This window comes from Macaca nemestrina, chromosome 2, assembly GCF_043159975.1.
Source record: "Macaca nemestrina isolate mMacNem1 chromosome 2, mMacNem.hap1, whole genome shotgun sequence".
Classification (NCBI taxonomy): domain Eukaryota; kingdom Metazoa; phylum Chordata; class Mammalia; order Primates; family Cercopithecidae; genus Macaca; species Macaca nemestrina.
Window position 1 is genome coordinate 2,608,032 of NC_092126.1, and position 23,455 is coordinate 2,631,486.

The following is a 23,455-nucleotide window of genomic DNA, read 5'->3' on the forward strand; positions in this document are numbered from 1 at the left end:
TAAGCGCCGTGTGTGTGTGCGCATGCGCGCATGTGTAAGCGCCGTGTGTGTGTGTGTGTACACGCGCATATGTGTAAGCGCCGTGTGTGTGTGTGTACGCGCGCATGTGTAAGCGCCGTGTGTGTGTGCGCATGCGCGCATGTGTAAGCGCCGTGTGTGTGTGTGTACACGCGCATATGTGTAAGCGCCGTGTGTGTGTGTGTATGCGCGCATATGTGTAAGCACCGTGTGTGTGTACGCGCACATATGTGTAAGCGCCGTGTGTGTGTGTGTGTGTGTGTGTGTGTGTGTGTGTGTGTGTGTAGGCCAGGCTGAAGCCCTGCAGACCAGTGTGTGTGTGTGTGTGTGTGTGTGTGTGTGTGTGTACACGCGCATATGTGTAAGCACCGTGTGTGTGTGTGTGCGTGCGCACGCCCGCGCATATGTGTAAGCACCATGTGAGGCAAGCAGGGACCCCAAATCCACTGCTAGGGGAGAAGATGCCACAGTGCCCTGCCATGGCACCACTGCTCCTGCCAAGCCTGCCCCATTGACACTGGCCCAAGCCAAGGCAAAACCAAGCAGACCCAAACCAGTAACAACCTATCCTGTCAGCCAGAGAGCACCTCCACACAAGTCTATCCTGAGTCCTAAAAGAGGATGTTAAAATCTCAAGTAAAAATCTCCAGGGCCAGAAGTGGTGGCTCACACCTGTAATCCCAGCACTTTGGGAGGCCAAGGCAGGCGGATCACTTGAAGTCAGGAGTTCGACACCAGCCTACCCAACATGGTGAAACCCCATTTCTACTAAAAATATAAAAATTAGCCAGGTGTGGTGGTGGGTGCCTATAACCACAGCTACTCGGGAGGCTGAGGCAGGAGAATTGCTTGAACTAGGGAGGCGGAGGCTGCAGTGAGCCGAGATGGTGCCATTGCACTCCAGCCTGGGAGACTAAGCAAGAGTCTGAAAATAATAATAATAATAATAATAAACAAATAAAAAATCTCCATAAACATTCCCACCCCCTCCATACAGCCAGCTCTGAGTCACTGGCTGCTGGCTGGCCAGTCACACAGCACCATGGACATGCAGAGGTACCAGTGGGCACTTGGTATGTGTGGCTCAGATGAGGACACAGAGTTAGTCAGAAGATTCTTGGGCAAATGTATCCAAAACAGTCCTGGAATGCAAAATGTGAAGTGTTTCCACAGCAGTGGCAGGAACACATGACTGGCACTATTTATAAGCGATAAAAGGGTTATTTCATGCATCCTCTTTAAGCTGCAAATGCTTCATGTACAAAAGAAAAAAATCTGTCCTTTTTATTCATGAGACTGGCTTAAGGATCAAATGAGATAGTTTTTTAAAGTGATAATTTGGCTTGAAGATATGAAGGAGTTTTGATTCCATTCTATAATAAATCTGTTTTTAATATAAAGATCTTTTCTCAAAATCGCTGTATGAAATGATCTCCAGAGAGACAGATTCACTGTGTTTGCCCTGAGATTGAGAGGCCCCTGCCTGCCACTCCACACCCTGCTTGTGAAGGCCCAAGTCACTCACTATGCAAACAAGTCAGGTTGGGTTATTCCCTTTGGTTAATGTTAAAACCAGTCATGGGTCTTCCTGGAATGGTGGATAATCCACACGTGGATAATCAAGAGTTGACTATATGGGTTCCTCCCTCCCCTCCCCTTCCACCAGGGAGCCCCGACAGAGGCCACAGAGAGACCCTTCAGCGGATGTAGATCATGTCAGAGATGGCTCCAGGCAAGTGGGTAATGATCTGCATTCGCAGCCACCAGTAGTAGTCCATGGGGTGGTAGCGGGTGTAGGGGGTGGTGGCGGTCAGGGCGTGCGTGACAGCATCGATGACAGGGGACGTGTCTGTGGAGCCACTGCTGCAGTAGGTCTCCATCTTGGCGATCTTTTCATCAAAGTACTTCTTGCCGTAGTCCTTGCGCACGACCTCAGGCAGCTCGTCCCACATCTTCTTGGCGATGGCCTGAATGCTCTCGGGGCTGTAGAGGCTGGTGGCAGCGATGAAGTTGCCGGGCTCCACCACACTGACCTTCACGCCCAGGGAGTGCATCTCATAGCGCAGGCAGTCTGAGAAAGCCTCTACCCCAAACTTGGTGATGCAGTACGGCGAGCGGGCCGGGTTGGCCATGCGGCCCAGCATGCTGCTGATATTGACCACGCGGCCTACAGAGGGAGACAGAGATACCTGCTAAGGCGGCACTGCCCTATGACATGGAGGGCAGAAGTCAGGCGTGTCTCCAGAGGCTTGGCTGGAACCACTTCTGACCCACCCAGGAGCCTTCTCATTCAGGAGGCAAGGCCAGCTCAGACCCACGCATCAGCATCGGCACCTCTGATCTTCCCTGGGAACCTGGCTGTGCCAGGCCGGACAGGGAAGGACAAGTGAGTGAGAAGCAGGAGGGCACAGTGTGATGGGCAACACATAACTCTGTACCAGGAGGGCACAGTGTGATGGGCAACACACAACTGACTCAAAAACCAGATCAAGCCCAATGCGGTGATAATTTGGGTTGAAAACACAAGGGGAGAAGTGGGAAGCGAGACAGCTGTCTGTGTGGATCTGAGCTTTCACTATAGGCAAGGTCTGGTGCTGGTTAGGGAGAAATACAGCCTAAAAGCTTCCCCTTCCCCTTATGGAGCTTAAAATCCAGCTCCAGTAGTATGATGTGCCAAGTGTCTATCCACTGATCGCAACACTGGAGATAGGGGTTGGAGCACAGAGGAGGAAGTACCTGGGGCTGCAGCTGGGAGGGAGCCCTCAGATGGCCCTGAAAGAGGACAGGGCCTGTGCTGTTAGAATCAACTCCCAACTCCATTCCACCCAGGTAGGGTGGAGCCTGGGTGGAGCCCAGGACAGCCTGGAAAACAGAGCAGCAGGCGGGGGCAGGGGCAGGGTTTCTGAACCTGACTTCAGGGCTAGGACATGAGGAGAGAGTCCTGGGCATTGGGAGAGTGTGGTGACCCCCCTACTCCTCTTCCTCTAAAGGCCCTCAGCCACAGGCCCAACCTGGGGACATCAGGGGCCTCCTGCAGCTCCTCTTGGCCCTGGGAACAGAGGGGTTGGAAGTGGATTGCATTTGGCCCAGCCGGGGAAGCCCAGGCGGATCTGGGACCAGTTTTCCCTATAGGTGTGTACCCGGGAAGGAACTCAGGCCATCTAGGTGTGTACCCGGGAAGGAACTCGGCCCATCTAGGTGTGTACCCGGGAAGGAACTCAGCCCATCCAGGTGTGTACCCAGGAAGGAACTCAGGCCATCCAGGTGTGTACCCGGGAAGGAACTCAGCCCATCCAGGTGTGTACCGGGAAGGAACTCAGCCCATCCAGGTGTGTACCGGGAAGGAACTCAGCCCATCCAGGTGTGTACCCGGGAAGGAACTCAGCCCATCCAGGTGTGTACCCGGGAAGGAACTCGGCCCATCTAGGTGTGTACCGGGAAGGAACTCGGCCCATCTAGGTGTGTACCCGGGAAGGAACTCAGCCCATCTAGGTGTGTACCCGGGAAGGAACTCGGCCCATCCAGGTGTGTACCCGGGAAGGAACTCGGCCCATCCAGGTGTGTACCCGGGAAGGAACTCAGGCCATCCAGGTGTGTACCCGGGAAGGAACTCGGCCCATCCAGGTGTGTACCCGGGAAGGAACTCGGCCCATCCAGGTGTGTACCCGGGAAGGAACTCGGCCCATCCAGGTGTGTACCCGGGAAGGAACTCGGCTCATCCTGGGTGGAGGCACCTTTCAGAAAACTCTTTGAAGTCACTGAAGGGTTGGGGTTTTCATCTAAAATCCTACAGCTGCCCTCTGTGTTCACGCCGACTGTTGCTAGGACTTCACCGTAGATATATGGATCTTACCCTTTTTGCCACCGTTGTTTGCTATGTCAGGGAAAAAATCCAAGTCAATGACTTCTGAAGAGGTTTGCTCACATTTGGCCACCCACATGGTTTGGGGGTTTTCTTGGTTTTCCAAATTTCTAATCTTGATTATTACTATTGTTTCCTAATAGCACAATGATCTCATTTTTTAAACTACAGTATAAATAACCATAGAATGAATATGCCAAATTTTACTTAACCACACCCGATTGATACAAAGATGTATACACACAGCTTTGTGCAAAGGGTGATTCTCTCTATAGATTAGGTTCCCAGAGTGGGTGGCCGCTAAAATCTTGAAGCTTTTGCTGCATAGACCACTGACCTCTTACCTGCTCTACTTCCTGAAAGCCGCACACCTCTCTCCCCCTACCTGGCCACAGCCCCTCTGCCCACCTTCACCCAGGCCCAGCACAGCCCCTGGGGCCACCCTTGCTGTGTTGTGGACGTTGGAGCTGCTGGGACAGGTATGTCCATTCTAAGCAAAGATGAACATGTGGGGCCGATTCAGGGGCAGGAGGGAGCTCCCTTTCCCACTCACCTTTGGCCCTTCGGATAAGGGGGAGAAAGGACTTCGTTGTCCGCACTGTGCCCCAAAGGTTCACTTCTGCCACCTCCTTGTAGGTCTCCATGCTGGTGAACTCCACCTCCCCGAACGTGGAGATGCCGGCGTTGTTAACGAGGCCCCACATCCCTGGACAGGAGAGGGATAGGTGTGCGGTGACCACAGGGGCTTGGCCCCAGGCATTGCCCATCAGCCTGCAGGCCAGCCTCCTTTCCACTCCTTTCCTGTGACTTCCCCGCCTCTTGCCCAGTGCTCTCCAGAAACTTTCTAGAGTCACTCAGGAATGACAGGAGGTAAAGAGGCCTAACGTGCTAACTGCCACCCTCCCTTACGTCTAGAATGTCCAGTGCTCATGTCACATCTGCCCGGCTCGATTCTCTGGGCCCACCATGACCCAGCCTGCCGTGTCCCCTAGCCTTGAATCTCACCTCACCTCAAATTCCCACTGCCACTCCACTCCACCCCATCCTATCCCCACAGCCTGAGTTTCACACCCCGTTCCTGTTTACTCATCTCTGCCTCTGAGCTTTCGCTCACATCTTCTCTTCTCTTGCCAGAAGCCAGGGAAATCACAGGGGAGGCGGGCACGCGGAGGCAGCTGTGTTTTGCAGGGACCTCTCTGAGTTCAGTTTTTTGGGGGGCAAAGGCTGGATGGGTCAGAGCCTCGGGACAGAGCTGGGCCCTGCCTCTTTGTTGTGGAAACCCTCAGAGTTCACTCTCCCGTGGCCAAAGCCCCGTGCTCCTTCCCAAGGCACAGCCTCAGAGCAGAGCTCCTGTCCTGGGACCATCCGTGCTTGTGGGAACTCGGTGCTGCTTCATTTTCCAAGTTAATCATGGAAATGAGTTTGTGTAAATGACAGAGTAATTGGTCTCTAGCTGCTTTCCTTCCGTGTTACCCAAATTAAAGCTTCATTCACTGCCCTCTGGTGCCTTCTCCTTCAATTACGGAGAATTAAGGGCATTTATTAGAGAAAGGAAATTGCTAGTTAACACAGTGTCCATGAAGAGCTCACACTCCCACTCTCCACCAAACCCTGTGGGTGTCTCCCTGCTCTAGGTCTCACCTGTGACCTCACTCAGATGCTAATGACAGGATCAGCGTCATCCACAACAACCCCAGAGCTCCCACTGTCTCCCTGCAGACGTGCCCTGAGTCTTCACCCTCTTCTCTTCCCAGGAGGAGCAGCCGGCCGCTCCCCACCTCTCATGGCTGACACTTCCACATTGTCTTCGAGACCATAGACACCGATCCTTCCCTCTCTTTTACGCAACTTCAGCTTTTCCATTGCCCATGACTCCAGCCCTTCAGTTCGATACACACAAATGTGTGTTAGATTAATGTCTACAAATGCCACATTTCCATATCCCGAAGATCCTTCTGTAACTGTGCTACCTGATCTCCCTCCCTCCACGCCAGGCTTCCAAGAACACACTCTATCCTGTAATACAAAGATTAGCCGGGCGTGGTGGCGGGCGCCTGTAATCCCAGCTACTCTGGAGGCTGAGGCAGGAGAATCGCTTGAACCCAGGAGACAGAGGTTGCAATGAGCCGGGATCATGCCACGGCACTCCAGCCTGGGTGACAGAGCAAGACTCCATCACACACACACACATACACACACACACACACACACAATCCTCTCCATCTCCCTTCCATACCACACTGGGTCCCAGCCCTGAGCTGTCCTCACTCTGCACTCTCCACAGTCTCCAGGGTGGTACGCCAAGACCTCACCCCCAGTCTTCACTCTCCTCAGGCTCGCTACAATATCAGTACTGCCAGGACTCCTCGAGGCTCACTTCCCCCTCGGCATTAGTGATCCCCAGGCATCTCCTGCATCCACCCTGACACCTTTCTTTCACCTGCCCCCAGACACAAGTGGCCCCCCATTTCCTGGCCTAATCCTGTTCCTCTCAAAGTTGTTTCAACTCTTAGGTGTCTTCATCTTCTTCATGTTTGTGAATTTTCCGGCTGTTTTGTGTTTGATTCATAAGGGACAATATCCCATGACTTAAAATGCAGACAGCCCTTTTTCTACCCAAAAATAAAACAATGACATTTGACACTACTATCCAAAAAAGTTTAATGAAACATGACCCGTGAAGACACACAGCCCCTGGATTACAGCTTTGATGAGTGTTGAGAGGTGGTGGACCTAGGTGCCACCTGGAGTCCTCAGCCAGTGTTCTGAATAAACTCACGGAGGCATTCCCGCTGGTTGGGCAACAGCAATTTTCCTGCAACAACCCCAAGATGGCCTCCACACCAGTGGCCTCCCAGTTCTCCTCGGGAGTCACAGCTCTCTCCTCGTCCCATCTCCTGTCTCACTTCCACCTGAATGTCCCACAGGTCCCTGACTCACCCTAACCACCACCCTCACATCAAGTTTCCAAGCTGCCCAAGCCTGCTCCTCCTCTTCGTTAATGATTTTACTTTCGTCTGAGTCCTCCAGCTCCTCCACCCCTCCCCCATCGAATGAGTCATCAGGTACTGCTAATATTACAGATCAAGATCAACATGACAGCCGGCAGGCCCCTAATTAAACCCTTTACATTCATTAACTTCCCTGATCCTCACAACCAGCCTGTAAAATAGATCCTAAATTGTCTCATATCCGGTTGAGGCAAGTGAAGCTCAGAGCGGTTAAGCACTTTGGTCAGTGTCACCCAGCTGACAGGTGGGGAGGGTGGGATTTGGACCCAGATCTGTCTGAGGACAAAGCCCCCACGCCCCAGGCTGTTGCTGGCTTCCTCTGCTGGGTCGGTTACTCCTTCCTGTTTCCACTGGCATTCGCTTGGGTCCTCTCTCCTGCGCTGCTGGAGAAGCCTCCTCCTGGGTCTCTTTGTCTCACTCACTCCTCCACCTCCGTCTTCACCCCACCCCTCAGGCAGACCCCACCATCAGTCACTTTCTGCTCTATGGTCTCCATCTCCCCCTCAGGCCGACCCCACCATCAGTCACTTTCTGCTCTATGGTCTCCATCCCCTCCTCAGGCCGACCCCCTCATCAGTCACTTCCTGCTCTATGGTCTCCATCCCCCCTCAGGCAGACCCCCCATCCCCCCCTCAGCCTGACACCCCCCCATCAGTCACTTCCTGCTCTATGGTCTCCATCCCCCCTCAGGCAGACCCTCCCATCCCCCCTCAGGCTGACCCCCCCCCATCAGTCACTTCCTGCTCTATGGTCTCCATCCCCCCTCAGGCTGACCCCCCCCCAGCCTGACACGCCCCCATCAGTCACTTCCTGCTCTATGATCTCTATCCCCCCTCAGCCTGACACCCCCCCATCAGTCACTTCCTGCTCTATGATCTCTATCCCCCCTCAGGCCGACCCCCCCCATCAGTCACTTCCTGCTCTATGGTCTCCATCCCCCCTCAGGCCGACCCCCTCATCAGTCACTTCCTGCTCTATGGTCTCCATCCCCCCTCAGGCTAACCCCCTCATCAGTCACTTCCTGCTCAATGGTCTCTATCCCGAAGCATGGTAGGCCAGGCCTTTCCCAGGCTTCTCCCTTACTCCCCTGCGTGTGTTTTGCTGCCCCGTCAGCCTGACAGCAACTTGTGTTGAAATTCTTCCCATGTTCTTATAGTGGTCTGATCCAGGCATGAGTGCTGGACAGCTCTCAGATCACTCTCCCACTTCACAGATGAGCAAGCTGAGGCCCACACAGGGGGCAGGTGCAAGCCCAAGGTCACATTTCTAATAAGAAGTGAAGCCCAGGTAGGGCATGGTGGCTCACGCCTGTAATCCCAGCACTTTGGGAGGCCAAGGCAGGTGGATCACCTGAGGTCAGGAGTTTGAGACCAGCCTGGCCAACCTCGTGAAACCCCTTCTCTACTTAAAAAAAAAAAAAAGTAGCTGGGTGTGGTGACAGGCGCCTGTAATCCCAGCTCCTTGAGAGGCTGAGGCAGGAGAATCGCTTGAACCTGGGATGCAGAAGTTGCAGTGAGCCAAGTTCACGCCATTGCACTCCAGCCTGGGCGGCAGAGCAAGACTCTGTCTCAAAAACATAAACTAATTAATTAACTAAACAAATGTTGACTGACTGGTAAGTGATGTGCCAAGATCAGGCCGTGCCCACAGCCAGCTCTCGGGCCCACTGGCTCGGTGTCCCCTGGGGTGGGGACAGGGAGGGCTGGTCCCAGGTTCCAGATGTCCCGTCCCTCAGCGTCCTGCGGGCGTCGGGACCGGTGGCAGACGGCTCTGCGGCTCTCACCAGACAATCTTCTTCATCTCGCCCCCCACCGTGCCTGGCTCCCTGGGCTTTAGCAGCAACTGTTCCACGGAGCCAGGCTGCAGGGCATCAAACTCGCCATTTAAATGTGCCCCCTCGGCGGGGCAAGGGGGAGAGGGCCCTTCTGACAGGTCCTGCGTGGGGTGTGGGTCGGTGGCGGCCACAGCGGGTGGGAACGCTCCGGGAGGGCGCCACCTGGAGTTCACAGCCGGCATTGCCTGAGGGGGGATTGCAGAGGCGAGGCCAGGAGCCAGAGTTCAGAGGGGAAGCAGGGAGAGGGAGGAGAGGGAGACGGGGAAGAAAGAGAGAGCGGGAGATGGGGGACACACCACTGCATATCTGACAGATGTGCTGTTTTTTCAGACCTAAACGTCTTCAAATCATTTTCCCAAAAAAATGCAATATTGGTTAAGGAAGTTCATGGTGAGTGGTTTACTCAGCCTCCGGAATGCACCGCGTGGAAAAAGCAGCAGGGGAAGGTCTGTGCATCAGGCTGGGGCTGGGGTTTGAGCTCAGATCCCGGGGCAGGGGGTGAACGCCTCCCTCTGTGTGGGCCGGGCCCGCCCTGCCTTGCAGGTTAGGCTACCTGGCCAGTCCAGTACACAGAGTGGAAGTGGTTCTGCCCCAGAGGCAGGGGGCAGGGGGTAGGGGACAAGGACCGCCAGCCTGAGCAGCCCCGCCTGGTGCGTTCTCTGCTCGGGTCTCCGGTGATGATGCCTTTCCCTGGGCATTTTAAATCACCACAAAACCCACACTATAATCAATGGCTTTATGACGCTGATGCAGCTGTTTTCCTGCCCAGTAGTTTATGAAGGCAATACAGCAGCTGCCCAGGGAAGGTGGGAGGGAGAATTTACCGCCAGGGAGGGGCGAAGCAGGCTGCAGGTTCTGAGCTGGTAATCATCCCAGCAGGACCCATCCTGCCTTTTCTTAACGGGACAGGAGCGCTGGCTCTGCCTGTTAATTCTTAAACAGATGTTCCGTGAGAACAGAGAACAGAGGGGCCTGTGAATGGCCTGTTGGGAGGATGGGAGGGACGGTGGGCTGATGAGGCGGCACATCACTGACAGGCAGAGCAGCAGCGTCACCGATAGCCACATGCGTAGCCTCTGAGGCAGCTGCTCTGAGAGACAGCACATCCGTCTGGCTGATACAGGCTCAGCAGAGCTCCCAGCATGGGATCTGGTCACTCCTGCCCTTTCCTCCTCCTTCCTCAGCTCCTGAGAGCTGCCCCACCCCATTCTGAGGGAAAGCAGAGGCCTGAATGAGGCATCCCTTTTCTGCCTGGGCTGTCAGGGAGCTCAAAGGTAAACGTCATAGATTCACTTCTCCAGATGCTGCTAGGCGGCCGGCTCCAGGGAGCTCCGTCCCCCATTGCTGTATTCTAGGTGAATGGCACTCCCGAGGTTGGAGGCAGAGCTCCTCCCACGAAGGCCCTCCACTGGCTGAACTGGAAGGATATTTAGTCCTTATGCCACTGAAACTTTCTGTAGCTTTTGACCCTGTTGGCTACTGGTACTGCCCCCTCCCCCAAACTTTCTGTTGTTTAGATTCTGGAGCACTGTATCCAACCTCTCTGACAGCTGTCTCTCCCCATCCTCTAATCCCCAAACACTCACATTCCCAGGGGTCCCTCTGTGCGTCTGCCTGACTCCCAGTGTCACCTCCTGCCGTGGGCACCGGCTCTTCCAGCCTGGACATTCCCTGAGGGTGGGTGCTTCGGTATCTCCCCATCTCCCAACCTGCTCCTGCAGTGCGGGGCACCAGGTGTCCAGGACAGGGACTTCACGTCTCACCTCATCCCCACATCCAAGTCACCAAGTCCGGCCAGCTTCGCCTTCTCAATACTCCTCACACCTGACCCTTCCTGTTTCCCATCACCTAGCACCCTAGCTCCGGACCCTCGAACCCACGCTTAACTCCCCCTTTCAATCCAGCTGCACATTGCCACTGCCGTCCTCAGAGGGAGCCTCACAAGTCTCACAACGACCAGGCCACTCCCTCAGGACGACCCCTTCAGTGGCTCCCCAGTGCTGTCGCGAGACCGGCCAAGCCCCCTCGCCTGGGATCCAAGACCTCCCTCCCCACCCTCCTTTGCCGCCACCCCCTCCAGGTGACCTGACCCATGGCTCATGTTGAGGTGCTGGGCTAATACCACTGCCTGACAAACAGCCCCCACTACCCTCCCTGTGCTGCTCCCAGCTGTGGTTCCTGCTCTCCCCTCCTCTTGGAACGGCCATCTCTGCTCTCTGCCACAATCTGCCTTAGCCGGCCTGTTTCCACTGCACCCCCACGGCTGGACAGACCCCTCTTTCCTGTGCTGCTCTGCCTCTCTCAATGCATGGCTCCCTGATTTTGAACTCAGTCCCTCGACTGAACTATGAGGTCCTGGGGACATACCGAGCCTTGAGCAGCTTTGTGTCCCCGGCACCCAACCCAGCTCCTGGGCCAGAGAGGGCATCACTGGGCGTTGGCTGAACTGACCTGAATCACTGCGTAGCCACCTAGCACTCCATGAACTCTGAAATCACCTCCTGCCTATATTTTTCCATTGCCCTATTGCACGGGTGTGTTTAGTGTCATCCCCTTCCTCCTATCGTGCAGGAGGAAGATTCTAAACAATAAGGAAAGGAGTGCGGTGGCAGGGTGCCAGCCAATGGAAGGTGGTGTTTAGCAAGCGCCCCTTGGAATGGCCGCATACACAACCCCTGCCGCCCGAAGGGGCACCCGACCTTTCTCAGGGTCCTTCAGGCTCGAGCGGACGATCTCCACCACTTTCTCCACCTCTTCACTGCTGCAGACGTTGAGCTGGACGGTTCTCAATCGGTCACTGTTTAGGCTGTCCAGCTCCTTGACCCCATCATGGCCTTTGTCCTGGGGAGGAGAGAAGAGCTGTTTCTACCTCCTTCCTTCCCACCCTGAGGCAGACCCTGGGGACCCCTGCCAAGGCAGGAGCTGGCCTCAAGTCCCGGCCAACGCCTCAGGCATGTTGGCAACTGCCCACGGGATTCTCTGGAGGCCTGGCCAGGCCTGGCCCACCAGCGTGCCATCCTTTTTAATCTGAGCACTGATGACCTATCAAGCACCGAGCTATATGCCACAGACACACCATGAACAGGATGGAGAGCCGGCCCCCAAGGCCTCACGACAGGATTCTTTCTCCAAGCAGGGGTTGCAAACTTATGTGGGGCAGGTGGGGGCCCTGGCGAGTACAGGACATGTCAGGAATTACCCATGTGGGGATGCAAGCCCAGGGTTGCCAGATGCTTACATTTTTAAGCTAGTAATTGGGAAATCTCTTAATTCTTTTAAGTGTCGGCAACTTACGCACATTAAAAACAAAAACAAAAACAAAACAAAACACTGTGTGGGCCAAAGCACGTCCACAGGCCACATAGGACCAGCAGGCTGCCAGTTTGTCACCTCTGTTCTAAGCCAAGGGCCCATCAACTCCAAACTGGTAAGAGGCCAGAGCCAGCCTCTAATCCCAGCTCAGTCACTGAGCAGGCTCTGTGCACTCAGGGGTGTCCCCTAACCGGTGTCCATTTTTTCTGGCTGTAAAACAGGAACATCACCACCTGTCCTGACCTGCTCAGACTCATAGAGTAAGGAAATGGATTTGTAAGAAGCCTGTCAGAGTCTAAAGCACCACACAAATTCAGGTACTGCTAAACACGAGAAAGGCGTCACTCGCTCGGCAAACATTTCTTGGGCCTCTATCGTGCTCCGGCACCGTGCTAGGAACTGGAGGTCAAGATCGATAATTCAGCCCGTTCCCAGAGTCATGTTCTAGGGAAGGAGACAGGTGAAGAGTACATAAGCAACACGGTGACTGTGTGCTGTATGGAAACTTGCGGGAGGTGGGAGGGACACAGGAGGGATGGGCAGGGGAGAACTTCCAAAGGCAGTGACATCTGAGGACATTCGCAAGAGGGGGCCGATGGGGATGGGGCACTGGGGGAAGAGATGAGAGGATACCACCATAAGCCATCGGTAGCAGGCAGTGCAGACACATAAGGAAGTGGTGGACACAGGGCTGGAGAGGTGAGGTGGGCAGGGGTCTGCCTGTGGGCATTGCCGAGCTGCCAGGGGGCTTTCATCTAAGCAGACGGCATTTCCTGAGTGTCCACTGTCCTGAGCACGGTGCTAAGTATGAGGCAGGTTGTATTGTCATATTTCATCCTATTCGATGAAACACGGTTTCTTTCACGATAGGCATGAGCTACACTCGATGTGAAAATTAAACAGAGTTGGTCATCAGTGACTTAATTGGCAGTGATTTTCCTGAGTGGTGCATGGCATTAGTGATGCCTCTTGTAAGAGGACTGGACTAGCTGCCAATAATAAAGGGGTAGAGAAATGCCCACTCTCCAGCCAAGGGCTTGCCCATGGCACACACAGCCGCTACCGAAGCAAACATCCCAGGCGCAGGCAAGGATGGAAAGCCCAGGACGGTCAGCGCATGTCAGGGCTGAGCCTTCTGAATGCTTTCAACCAGAAGAACCCTAACCCCAGGACAGGAGAAATCGCATCATGCAATTTCAGAGGGCAGAGGAGGAAATGGTGAAGGGACTGCCCAGTGGGGCTGGAGGTGCTGGACATAGTCACCCCGGAGAGAAGACTTGAGTGGAACATGACTGAGGGAGCCAACTTGTTCCATGCAGCCACAGAGAACAGAGCCAGGACCAAGAAGTCAAGTTCAGCTCAAAATGAGGTGTGATCTTCAGTCTGGAGATGGCATGGGCTGCCTGGGGGTGTTTAGGCAATGAGTGTGGGTGGGGGGTTGTTTGGGGGTAGGAGGGATGTTTGGGGGTTGGGGGCATGCTTGAGGATGGGGTGTGGGAAATGTGGTACAGAGACAATCCAGGCATTGGACAGGAGGTCGCGCTGATCTCCCCTAACACCCCTTCCTTTCCTTGACTGTCATCTGCACAGCCTGGTTTTCCATTGAAAGGAGCCTCCCCAGTGGCCCTTCGGAAAAGCAATGTGACGTGACCCACGGAGTCTCTGCAGGGGCCTGGCACCAGGGAGGCCTTCGGACAGGGCAGCCAGGCTGGAGGCTCGGTGGGTCTAAAGTTTGGCTCTGAAAGCCCCTAGATGTGCCGAGCTTCCCAAACAAGACACAGGCATGAGACGCACAGGACAGATGGGCCTGGAGCTCATGCTGTCATTCCCACAGAGGACCCCACCAAGAAAGAACTAATGCCATCTTCAAGTCTAGGGTGCCACGATGTGGTGCCTGCAGACCCCTCTCTTCCACAGGCGGCACACAGGTGCCAGGAAAACACGTGTCTTGCTTTAATACAGTCTTCCATCTGGTGGCTCTTCAAATGCCCCTTGGAGTGGAGCTCACGTGGACTGAACCTCGGGAAGGGGGATTCTAGCTGAAATGCACAAGAGGCGTCTAAATGTCCTTCCTCTTGGGACTTGGTTAACCCTGTTGCTATCATTCAGCTCTTCTCAGACCCCTATACAAGACCTCTCCAGTGATCCAGACAGCATCACAAGGTCCCTGCAGTCCTCAGGGGAACCCCCCCCGACTCCAAGTCAGGTTGCCCATGTAAACTCTTAATTTGGCAGTTTGACAGTGAAGAGTCTTCTTTCAGAGGAAACTAGGGGATTACTCTCACTGCCCATGGCTTCAGGCTTTAGCGTTCACGCTCCGCAGGAGAGCAACGCCACCCTCCTGTCTTCACCTGACAGGCCCCCAGGAACCCTCATTTGCCTTTGGGCAGCCTCCACACCCCGCTCCTGACAACCACGCCAACAGGGAGAGAAACTACCAGTGTGTCCCCAGTTATTCAGGGAAACCTTCCCAACCACCCTTAGCCTGCTGGCTGCAGACTCTGTTGGCCCGTCGCCTTCAGGGTCTACGTGTCCTCAGACCAAGACTGCCCCTTGGGCCATACCACCTCCCTGGCCCCAGAGTTTCTGTGCTCCCTCTGCAGGTCTCTGTGCTCCCTCTGCAGGTCTCTGGAGTCTCTGTCCACCTCTGTCCGGCTGCTCAGGGACAAGCTTTTGTTTCCACTGTGTTGGTGCCTGTGTTGGTGCCTGTGCAACTGGCTTATTGATAAACCCACTTCTTTAATCTTACTGTCCCTTTCAACCTCACCTGTAAGCTATTTTTTTCCAGCCCTGGATGAAATTTCAGGCGAGTCTTACAGCTTTTCCACTCATTCTCAGACAGTGGACAGACAGCCTCTTTGTTTTGGCATGAAGAATCCTGTTCAGTCTCTTAAGCCAATAATTCCAGCCCAGCCCAGTTTGAAAACCTAAACTCCCAAACTTGTATGCAAGGTAAAGCTTTCCCCTGCCCAGCCCTGAGGGCTGCGGGAAGTAGGTGCTGGTGGAGGTTGTCTTTCTCACCGTTTTCTAGCTCCTCCTCCCCTCCTATTATTTCTGATCCTTCCAAGGTTGGATCCGGGGCAGCAAATTAGGGGCAAGACTGTAGTCATCTGAGGCTGGCTGTTGTCTGTTGTTGCTGCCCCGAGACGGCAGGTGCACAAAAGCCAGCTATTCCTTCTTGGGGTGCTTCTGCAGAGTCCACAAATATTCTGCCCTGGAGACCTCCAACCGCCGCTCCAGAGGCAGGGCAGCGTGCCTCCCCGAGCCGGGCATCTGCTCCCTCAGCCCCTGGCCTCAGTGATATACCTGCTTCTGGCTGGGGCCACGCGGATCCTCCTAGCCAGCTCACTGGATGGTTGCCCTTAAGGTGACTCCAAGCAGCTCTCTCTATTGTCCACACAGGGCCAGGCAACTGTTACCTGCCCGGGTAGAAGGACAGCCCTCTCCCCACCAGCTCTCTGTGCTCTGCTCCCAGACCAGCCACTCCTACCTCAATCTCGGGCCTTTAGACTTCTTCTGGTAGACATTAGCATCACATTCTGTGGCCTCCAGACTCCAGGGCACACGTGGTAAGCCAAGAAGCTCTCCGGGGAGTTCCAGAACTTGGAGAAGTCCAGAAGCTCTCCAAGGCATTCATGTGAAGCCCACCTCGTTTTACTCGCCATCAGAGGGAAAATATCAGCACACTAGTCCAGAAGCTCTCCAAGGCATTCATATGAAGCCCACCTCATTTTACTCGCCATCAGAGGGAAAATATCAGCACACTAACAACTCTTTCCAGTCACTCAACCTCTTCTACCTCCATTTCTTATAATACTGAGGCAGCCAATGAGCTGATTCTGGCAAAAAGGTTTTAGTCTCTAGCATACATGTTAAGATGGTTTAGCACCTCAGGGAAGAACATGAGGACGCTCAACCCATGTTATATGTCAGCATCTTATCACACGTGTTAGAAACACTTCAGAGGGGAGCAAGCCTGGGCACCGTAATGTTCACAGGATGGGCAGGAGGAGGAGCTAGCAAGCAGACGGGAAGAACCCTGAGAGCATGGAGTCAAGAAACAAAGTGTTATGGGCAAGGGTGGTTTATTTGGTCAAAAGCTGCTGCTGGGTGGAGCACGATGTGGTCTGGGAAGTGGCCAATGGATTTGGGAAAATGGGGGCTGTTGGTATCCTTGACAAAAGCTGGGTCAGAGGCACTCAGGGACCTTCCTGGTCTGGTCCTGCCTTCTTTTCCCAGCTCACCAGGGCACTGGGCTTTGGCCACCTCAAACTACTAGCAGTGCCTCATATGCCACCTGCCCCCGTTTCACAGGGAGCTCCCGTTCATCCTTCCAGATGGTGGTGAGACGCCACCTCTCATTAAGCCTTCCCTGTGCTGATACAAGATCTGCTCCCGCGCCCCTCACTTCACGCTACTCCCCGCTCATTCTGCTTCAGCCACAGGCGTTTTGTGCTGTTTCTCAGGCACACCCTGCACACTCCCTCCTGGGGCTTTGTACTGGGCTGTCCCTCTTCCCCTGGATTTCTGTGACACTCATTCCCACACCTCCTTTGGATGAGGGAGCTCCAATTTTTACCTTCTTGGTGTGATCTTTCCTCCCTCTTGAAAATCTGACACCCCATCTACCACATTCATGCTGCATCTTCTTTTCCTGCTTTATTTTTCTCTACTGCTTTTACCAGCCCTTGGAGAAGCAATTTACTTATCTTATTCCTTGTCTATCATCTCCCCCTTGGAATCTAAGCTCCACAAGGGCAGGAACTTTTCACTGAGTTGTTACATGCTGTATCTCCAACAGGGAACACTGGCAGCTTATCGTAGGTGCTCAGTAAACATCTGCTGAATAAATAAGTACATAAACAGCGTGATGGGGCAAAGCCTGATCCAGGTGTGTTGCACCCCCTCTGGGGGTGCTTTTCTGCAACAAGGAGCAGAGATGTGGGGAGGTAATGTGCACAGGATATGGTGGTGTAGGTCTGTGTGTATGAGTGAGTGTGTGTGTGTGTGCGCGCGCGTATGTGCTGAAATGACCCAGGAGAGAGCGTGGAGCCAGTGACGTAGGAGGTGGCAGACATCTGCTGGAGCTAAGTCCTTGAGTTGGCCCAAGGCAATGAGATATGAGACAGAAGAGGAACACTAATTCTGAACAAGAGCAGACCGAGTGTTTAGGTACAGATGTGGCCAGAATCCGTTGTGGGGCTAACACTACAGAATCAGACTAGAAACAAATTCCCCCTTTCAACTCCCATGGTGCCTTATCCAAAGTCTCTGGTGGTGCTAACTGCTTTCTGACTTGCCTGACTGGTCTGAGATAGCAGATGGAATAGGTCAAGAGGTAGATACCAACAGACATAACCTGCCAATGAGCTTGTCTGGTACTTTCTTCAAAATACCAGTCAACCTATTCTAGAATCACTGTTGCAGGAGTGGAAGGACCTAAAACCGCCAGTCCAATCCTATTGGTGTAAGTAAGAGGAAACCGAGGCCCAGGGAGGAGACATGTTTGCCCCCTTCCGGGGTTAGTGGTCAATCTGGGACTAGAACCCAAGGCCTTTTTGAAGAGTCTTCTGCAGCACTGAGCAGCCTCTGCCCTGTGCTGTGGAATGTGAATGTAGCTCCCTGTGTCACTGGCCAAGCCAGCACAATGGCACAGAAGCCTAACATCGGACAAGGGACTTTAAAACATTTTTATGGCATCATGGTTCTTGCTGGGACCTGCTGAGGCAGGTCCACATTCTGCAGAAGAACCCAGCACCAGGGATGCCACACCCATTCCCCAGAACCTCCCCAGACGGGTTCTCTCAAGCACTGTCAGGAGTGCGACAGCCTTTCAAGGGAGCAGTTTGGGGATCTGAACAAAACCTAAAACCTGCACGCCTTTGCAACTTGCACTTTCACATCTACACAGTGTTCCCAAGAACCGCCAGTGGAAGGAGGCAAAGACGTACGTGCAACGTGACTCACCAAGGCTTTGTTAATACAGGTTGAGCATCTCTAATCCAATAATCCCAAATCTGAAATGTTCCAAAATCTGAAACTTTTTGAGTGCTGACATGATGCTCCAGGGAAATACTCATTGAAGCACTTTGGATTTTGGATTTTCAGATCACAGATGCTGAGCGAGTATAATGCAAATATTCCGAAATCTGGAAAAATCCAAAATCCAAAACACATCTGGTCTCAAGCATTTCAGATAAGAGATACTCAACCTGTAATAGCGAAAGTCACAAATAATGTACACACCTGCGTTTAAGCTGCCTTGGAACAAGAGACTGAGAAGACTTCACTTCGTTACATAATATACTTCTGTATTATTTGAAGTTATTATGAATATGTTTTACCGCTTTCACAATTCAAAAGAAGTAAAGATGAAAAGAACAAAAAACCTTCTCTGATCCAGATGGAAGGATGTTCAGAGCGTGTCAATATAAATGATTTCTTGTACTTGTTTATATTATTGAAATTTTACATTGAATAGGTATCAAATATTACAAAGATATCAAACATAGTATGGAAAATTCCTCCCCTGGGTTCCTACGGCCTTGAAATAAAGACAAACGTCTCACCCACTGAACAGAGAAAGCAAGTTGTCCTGAATACCCACACTTCCCTCCATCCTTCTTCTGCAGCAGTAGAATGCCTGACGTTTTAGGCCAGGTACATATTGTCTCAGAATACTCACTACATCTTCCAGCCTTCCTTGCAGCCAGGTAAGGCCATGTGACTAAGTTCTGGCCCAGAGAATGAGAGCACAGCTGATATCTGGGAAGCTTCTGGGTCATGTCCTTAAAGAACAGGGGTACGCGCTCGGAAGAGAAACACAATAAAAACAACACTGAGGTACATTTCCCACCTATCAGAGCGGCAAAAACCAACAGCTTGATGCATACGCTGTTGGTGAAATTGTGTGGAAATAGGCACTCAAACACTCCGGGAGGGAATGTAAAATTACATGACCCCTATGATGGAAAATTTGGGAACATCTTTAAAATGACAATATATTTTATTTACCCTCTGATAAGAGCAATCTCACTCCCAGGAATTTACTCTAAAGGTCGCCCCCCAATGGCTGGACGCAATGGCTCACGCCTGTAATCCCAACACTCTGGGGGGCCGAGGCAGGCGGATTGCCTGAAGTCAGGAGTTCGAGACCAGCCTGACCAACATGGTGAAGCCCCCTCTCTACTAAAAATACAAGAATTAGCCAGGGGTGGTGGTGGACACCTGTAATCCCAGCTACTTGGGAGGCTGAGACAGGAGAATAGCTTGAACCCGGGAGGTGGAGGTTGCAGTGAGCCCACACTGGGCCATTGCACTCTAGCCTGGGCAACGAGAGTGAAACTCCATCTCAAAAAAAAGTAAAAAAAGGGATAACCCCCCAATAATAATGAAACTACAAGGTTATTCATTGTGGCATTATTTGTAATTGCAAAATATTGAAAGCACCTAAATGCTTATCTACAGGAGATTTTGGTGAAGTAAATTGTGACCCACCCACTCAGTAGGGTGCTTCAAAGCCGTTATCAAAGTGAGAAAGATCTCTGTGGGGCCATACGGACTCTGTGAGGTCATACGGACTCTGTGAGGTCATACAAACTCTGCGAAGTCATACGGACTCTGCGGGGCCATACGGACTCTGTGAGGTCATACGGACTCTACGGACTCTGCGGGGTCACACGGACTCTGCGGGGTCACGCGGACTCTGTGGGGTTATGCGGACTCTGCGGGTCCATACGGACTGTTTGAGGCCATACGGACTCTGTGAGGACATACAAACTGATTTCCAAGATACATTGTTAATGTTTTAAAAAACCAAAGAGTGTATGCAATATGCAAACACTTGTGTAACATGAGGGAAAATGAAAGAATGGAGTGGAACAGATAGGAGGTGAAGGAATCACGCTACTTTGATTTTACCTATTTGTATAATTTTTGACTTTACGGCTTGTTAATGGTTTACATATTCAGAAATTAAATTATATCAACAAGAATCAACAACAAGGAAAATAGATCACAAATAAATGGCATTATATTTCAAATAAATAATATAGTGATAAAGAAAAAACAAAAATTAATACAAGTAACTTTTAAAAATAGTGCTTTGGGCCAGGAGTGGTGGCTCATGCCTGTAATCCCAGCACTTCAGGCGGCCAAGGTGAGTGGATCTCCTGAGGACAGGAGTTTGAGACCAGCCTGGCCAACATGGTGAAACCCTGTCTCTATTAAAAATACAAAAATTAGCTGGGCGTGATGGTGGGCACTTGTAGTCCCAGCTACTCGGGAGGCTGAGACGAGAGAATTGCTTGAGCCCGGGAGGCAGAGGTTGCAGTGAGCCGAGATAGTACCACTACACTCCAGCTCCTGCTGGGCGACAGAGCAAGACTCCGTCTTAGAAAAAGTAATAATAATGCTTTGTATACCTTCAGTCATACCTTTAAAGTCAAAAAACACTTTAACGAAATCCTAAATAAGCTCTACTGTGGCAACTACGGAGGTGCCCCACTGAGACCTCCCTTCAGGGAAGTCCGCTGCAGGAACAGTTGACAGCTACACCATCGCAACCCCTGCAACTTCACAGCCATGGCGTGAACGCCGTGACCACACGTGCCTGGCCTGCCCTCAGCCAATGGCCGCACACGGAGGGATCGCAGGACCATTCCCGGCCAACACTGGTCTCCTCTAACAAACAACCTTTCCTTGGGGCTTCCCCAGGGTCCCAGCCAAGACTCTCAGACGACAAACACGGCAGTCTGAAGCTCTGCCTCCCTAATCTTCCTTCCTTGCGATTTCTTTTTTTTTTTTTTTTTTTGAGACGGAGTCTCGCTCTGTCCCCCAGGCTGGAGTGCGGTGGCCGGATCTCAGCTCACTGCAAGCTCCGCCTCCCGGGTTCACACCATTCTCCTGCCTCAGCCTCCCGAGTAGCTGGGACTACAGGCGCCCGCCACCGCGCCCAGCCTCCTTGCGATTTCTTACCACACTCTGTATTGCAATCAAAAGCTTTCCCCGCCTTTTTCTGCCCCTTCCCCCTTGAAACATTCTAGGCATTTCCCTAATCAATCTCTTGCACATCTACCCCTATTTTGGCATTGACTTCTCGGAGGATCCAAGCCGACACATCTACTTAGTAAGTTTTGCCGTCTGTAATGGTATGAATGTAGCGATTCTGAAACTACGTTGTGTGTATTGTAGGACTAATCAATTGAGTAAATATATTGAGATGGGAATTAGGGTCTAACTGCAGGAGAAGGAGGAAACAAATTTGGAATGAGATAAGCAAGGAAGAATGCTTTGTGTTGAATTGGAGTAGATCAACATAACCTCATGATTTTATGAATAAATAAATAAAATCACAAGGTTACACTGACTTTATATGTATGCCATAGATAGAGTGTGTGCATGTGTGTGCTTTTGTGGGATGATATGATATATACATCTTGTAGCTCTGTCCACTGACGGGGGCAGGATGAACAATGCCCCGAGCCCCACTGGCGATGAGCTCACCTGATGCCCAGATCTTGGCTTCTAAATTTCATTAAAAGGAGCTAGGTAGAAAACACACATTTACAGAGAGACCCGTATGTGAAAGTTCATAGCATCATTATTCACAATCACCCAAAATCCAAACATTTTTATCCAGACATCCATTAACTAGTGAATGGATGTTTTAAAAATATAGTATAGCTGGGCACGGTGGCTCACGCCTGTGATCCCAGCACTTTGGGAGGCCAAGGCAGGCGGATCACGAGGTCAGGAGATTGAGACCATCCTGGCTAACACGGTGAAACCCCGTCTCTACTAAAAATACAAAAAATTAGCCGGGCGTATGTTGGTGGGCGCCTGTAGTCCCAGCTACTTGGGAGGCTGAGGCAGGAAAATGGTGTGAACCTGGGAGGCAGAGCTTGCAGTGAGCCAAGATCACTCCACTCCACTCCAGCCTGGGCAACAGAGTGAGACTGTGCCTCAAAAAAGAAAAAAAAAAAAAAAAAAATATATATATATATATAGTATAGGTGGCTGGGTGCGGTGGCTCACGCCTGAAACCCCAGCACTTTGGGAGGCCAAGGCAAGTGGATCACCTGATGTCAGGAGTTTCAGACTAGCCGGCCAAGATGGTGAAACCCCATCTCTAATAAAAATACAAAAATTAGGTGAGCCTGGTGGCTCATGCCTGTAGTCCCAGCTACTCGGGAGGCTGAGGCAGGGGAATCACTTGAACCTAGGAGGCAGAGGTAGAAGTGAGCCGAGATTGCACCCACTGCACTCCAGCCTGGGTGACAAAGTGAAACTCTGTCTCAAAAAAAAAAAAAATTAAATTAAAAAAAATATATATATATAGTATAGGCACACAATAGAATACCATTCAGCAATACAAAGGAATGAACTACTCATGCATTCTGCAACATGGATGACTCTCAAAAACATTACACTAAGTGTTCAAGAAGCCTGGCACAAAAGGCCACGGATTGTATGATTCCATGTAGATGAAAAGTCCAGGAAACGCAAACCTACAGAAATAGAAATCAGTGGCCGCTTGGGGCTAGAGGTGTTCGTGGAGACTAACTCCCAGTGGTGGAGAGAGAGAATTCCGAGTGACGGAGTATTCTGAAAGTGGACGGTGGTGGTGGGCGCACAACTCTCTAACTGGAGACCTGCCCACTGTTTGCTTTTGCAGTCTCAGGTCCCAGTGCTTCCCTTCATGCCCCTTAAATTCTCCTCAATGTGTCCCAAAGGAGCCTCATGCTTTCAAGCCTCTGCTTAGGATAGTCCTCCTGTCCAGCAGGTAACTCCTCCCAGTCCCCACCTATGGCAGCGTTACTTACTTGCCATGGCCCAGAACAAATGTCACTTCCTCTGGCCTGCCATCGTCTATCCCTTCCTTCTATATAGTCTCACCGAACATTCTCGCACACCCCTGAGAATCTTCTTCACTCTAATTCTTCGGCTGTGTCTACGCATGGCTGTCTCCTCACCACTTGACAGGGAGCAACTTCAGGGCAGGGACAAGATCTCATTCTTCTACGTACCTAGCAAAGTGTCAGGTACATGATAGCATTTGACAAATGATGGATGGATGAGAGGATGGATGGATGGGTGCATGGATGATGGATGGACAAAGCTATGAAGAACAAGTGGGACTGAAGCCAGTGGAAAATGGACAGGCTGGTTTAAGCAAAGGTGAGCCGGTTGTTAGGAAAGGAATTTTTAAAAGACTATAAAACAATGACTTTGTGTAAAAGACCATGGTGAAGAAGATAACTGTCTCTTACCTTCATCAAGCAGCCAGCAAACACAAGGAAGCCTTTTGAATGTAGATGCTTGGCCAACGAGAACCCAAATCCAGAGTCACAGCCTGTGACCAGGACAGCTTTGCTGCCAACCTGTTTTACAAGGTCAGATTCCATGTTAGGAACCAGG

At 52.1% G+C, this 23,455-nt stretch overlaps 1 protein-coding gene across 3 annotated transcripts in view; it reads right to left on the reverse strand.

Annotated features, from left to right (window-relative positions):
* Positions 1–1,277: 1,277 nt before the first annotated feature.
* The window catches only part of LOC105470797 (3-hydroxybutyrate dehydrogenase 1), a 63,884-nt gene continuing 41,706 nt past the window's right edge, over positions 1,278–23,455 (reverse strand). For all 3 annotated transcript variants that reach the window (XM_011723058.2, XM_011723057.3, XM_011723059.3), the window contains exons 4-7: positions 23,308–23,418; positions 11,425–11,566; positions 4,434–4,586; positions 1,278–2,185 (exon numbers count right to left, since the gene is read on the reverse strand). In XM_011723058.2, coding sequence (XP_011721360.2) covers positions 1,716–2,185; positions 4,434–4,586; positions 11,425–11,566; positions 23,308–23,418 — 876 coding nt within the window. In that variant the 3' untranslated portion in view covers positions 1,278–1,715. The remainder of the gene's footprint in view (positions 2,186–4,433; positions 4,587–11,424; positions 11,567–23,307; positions 23,419–23,455) is intronic.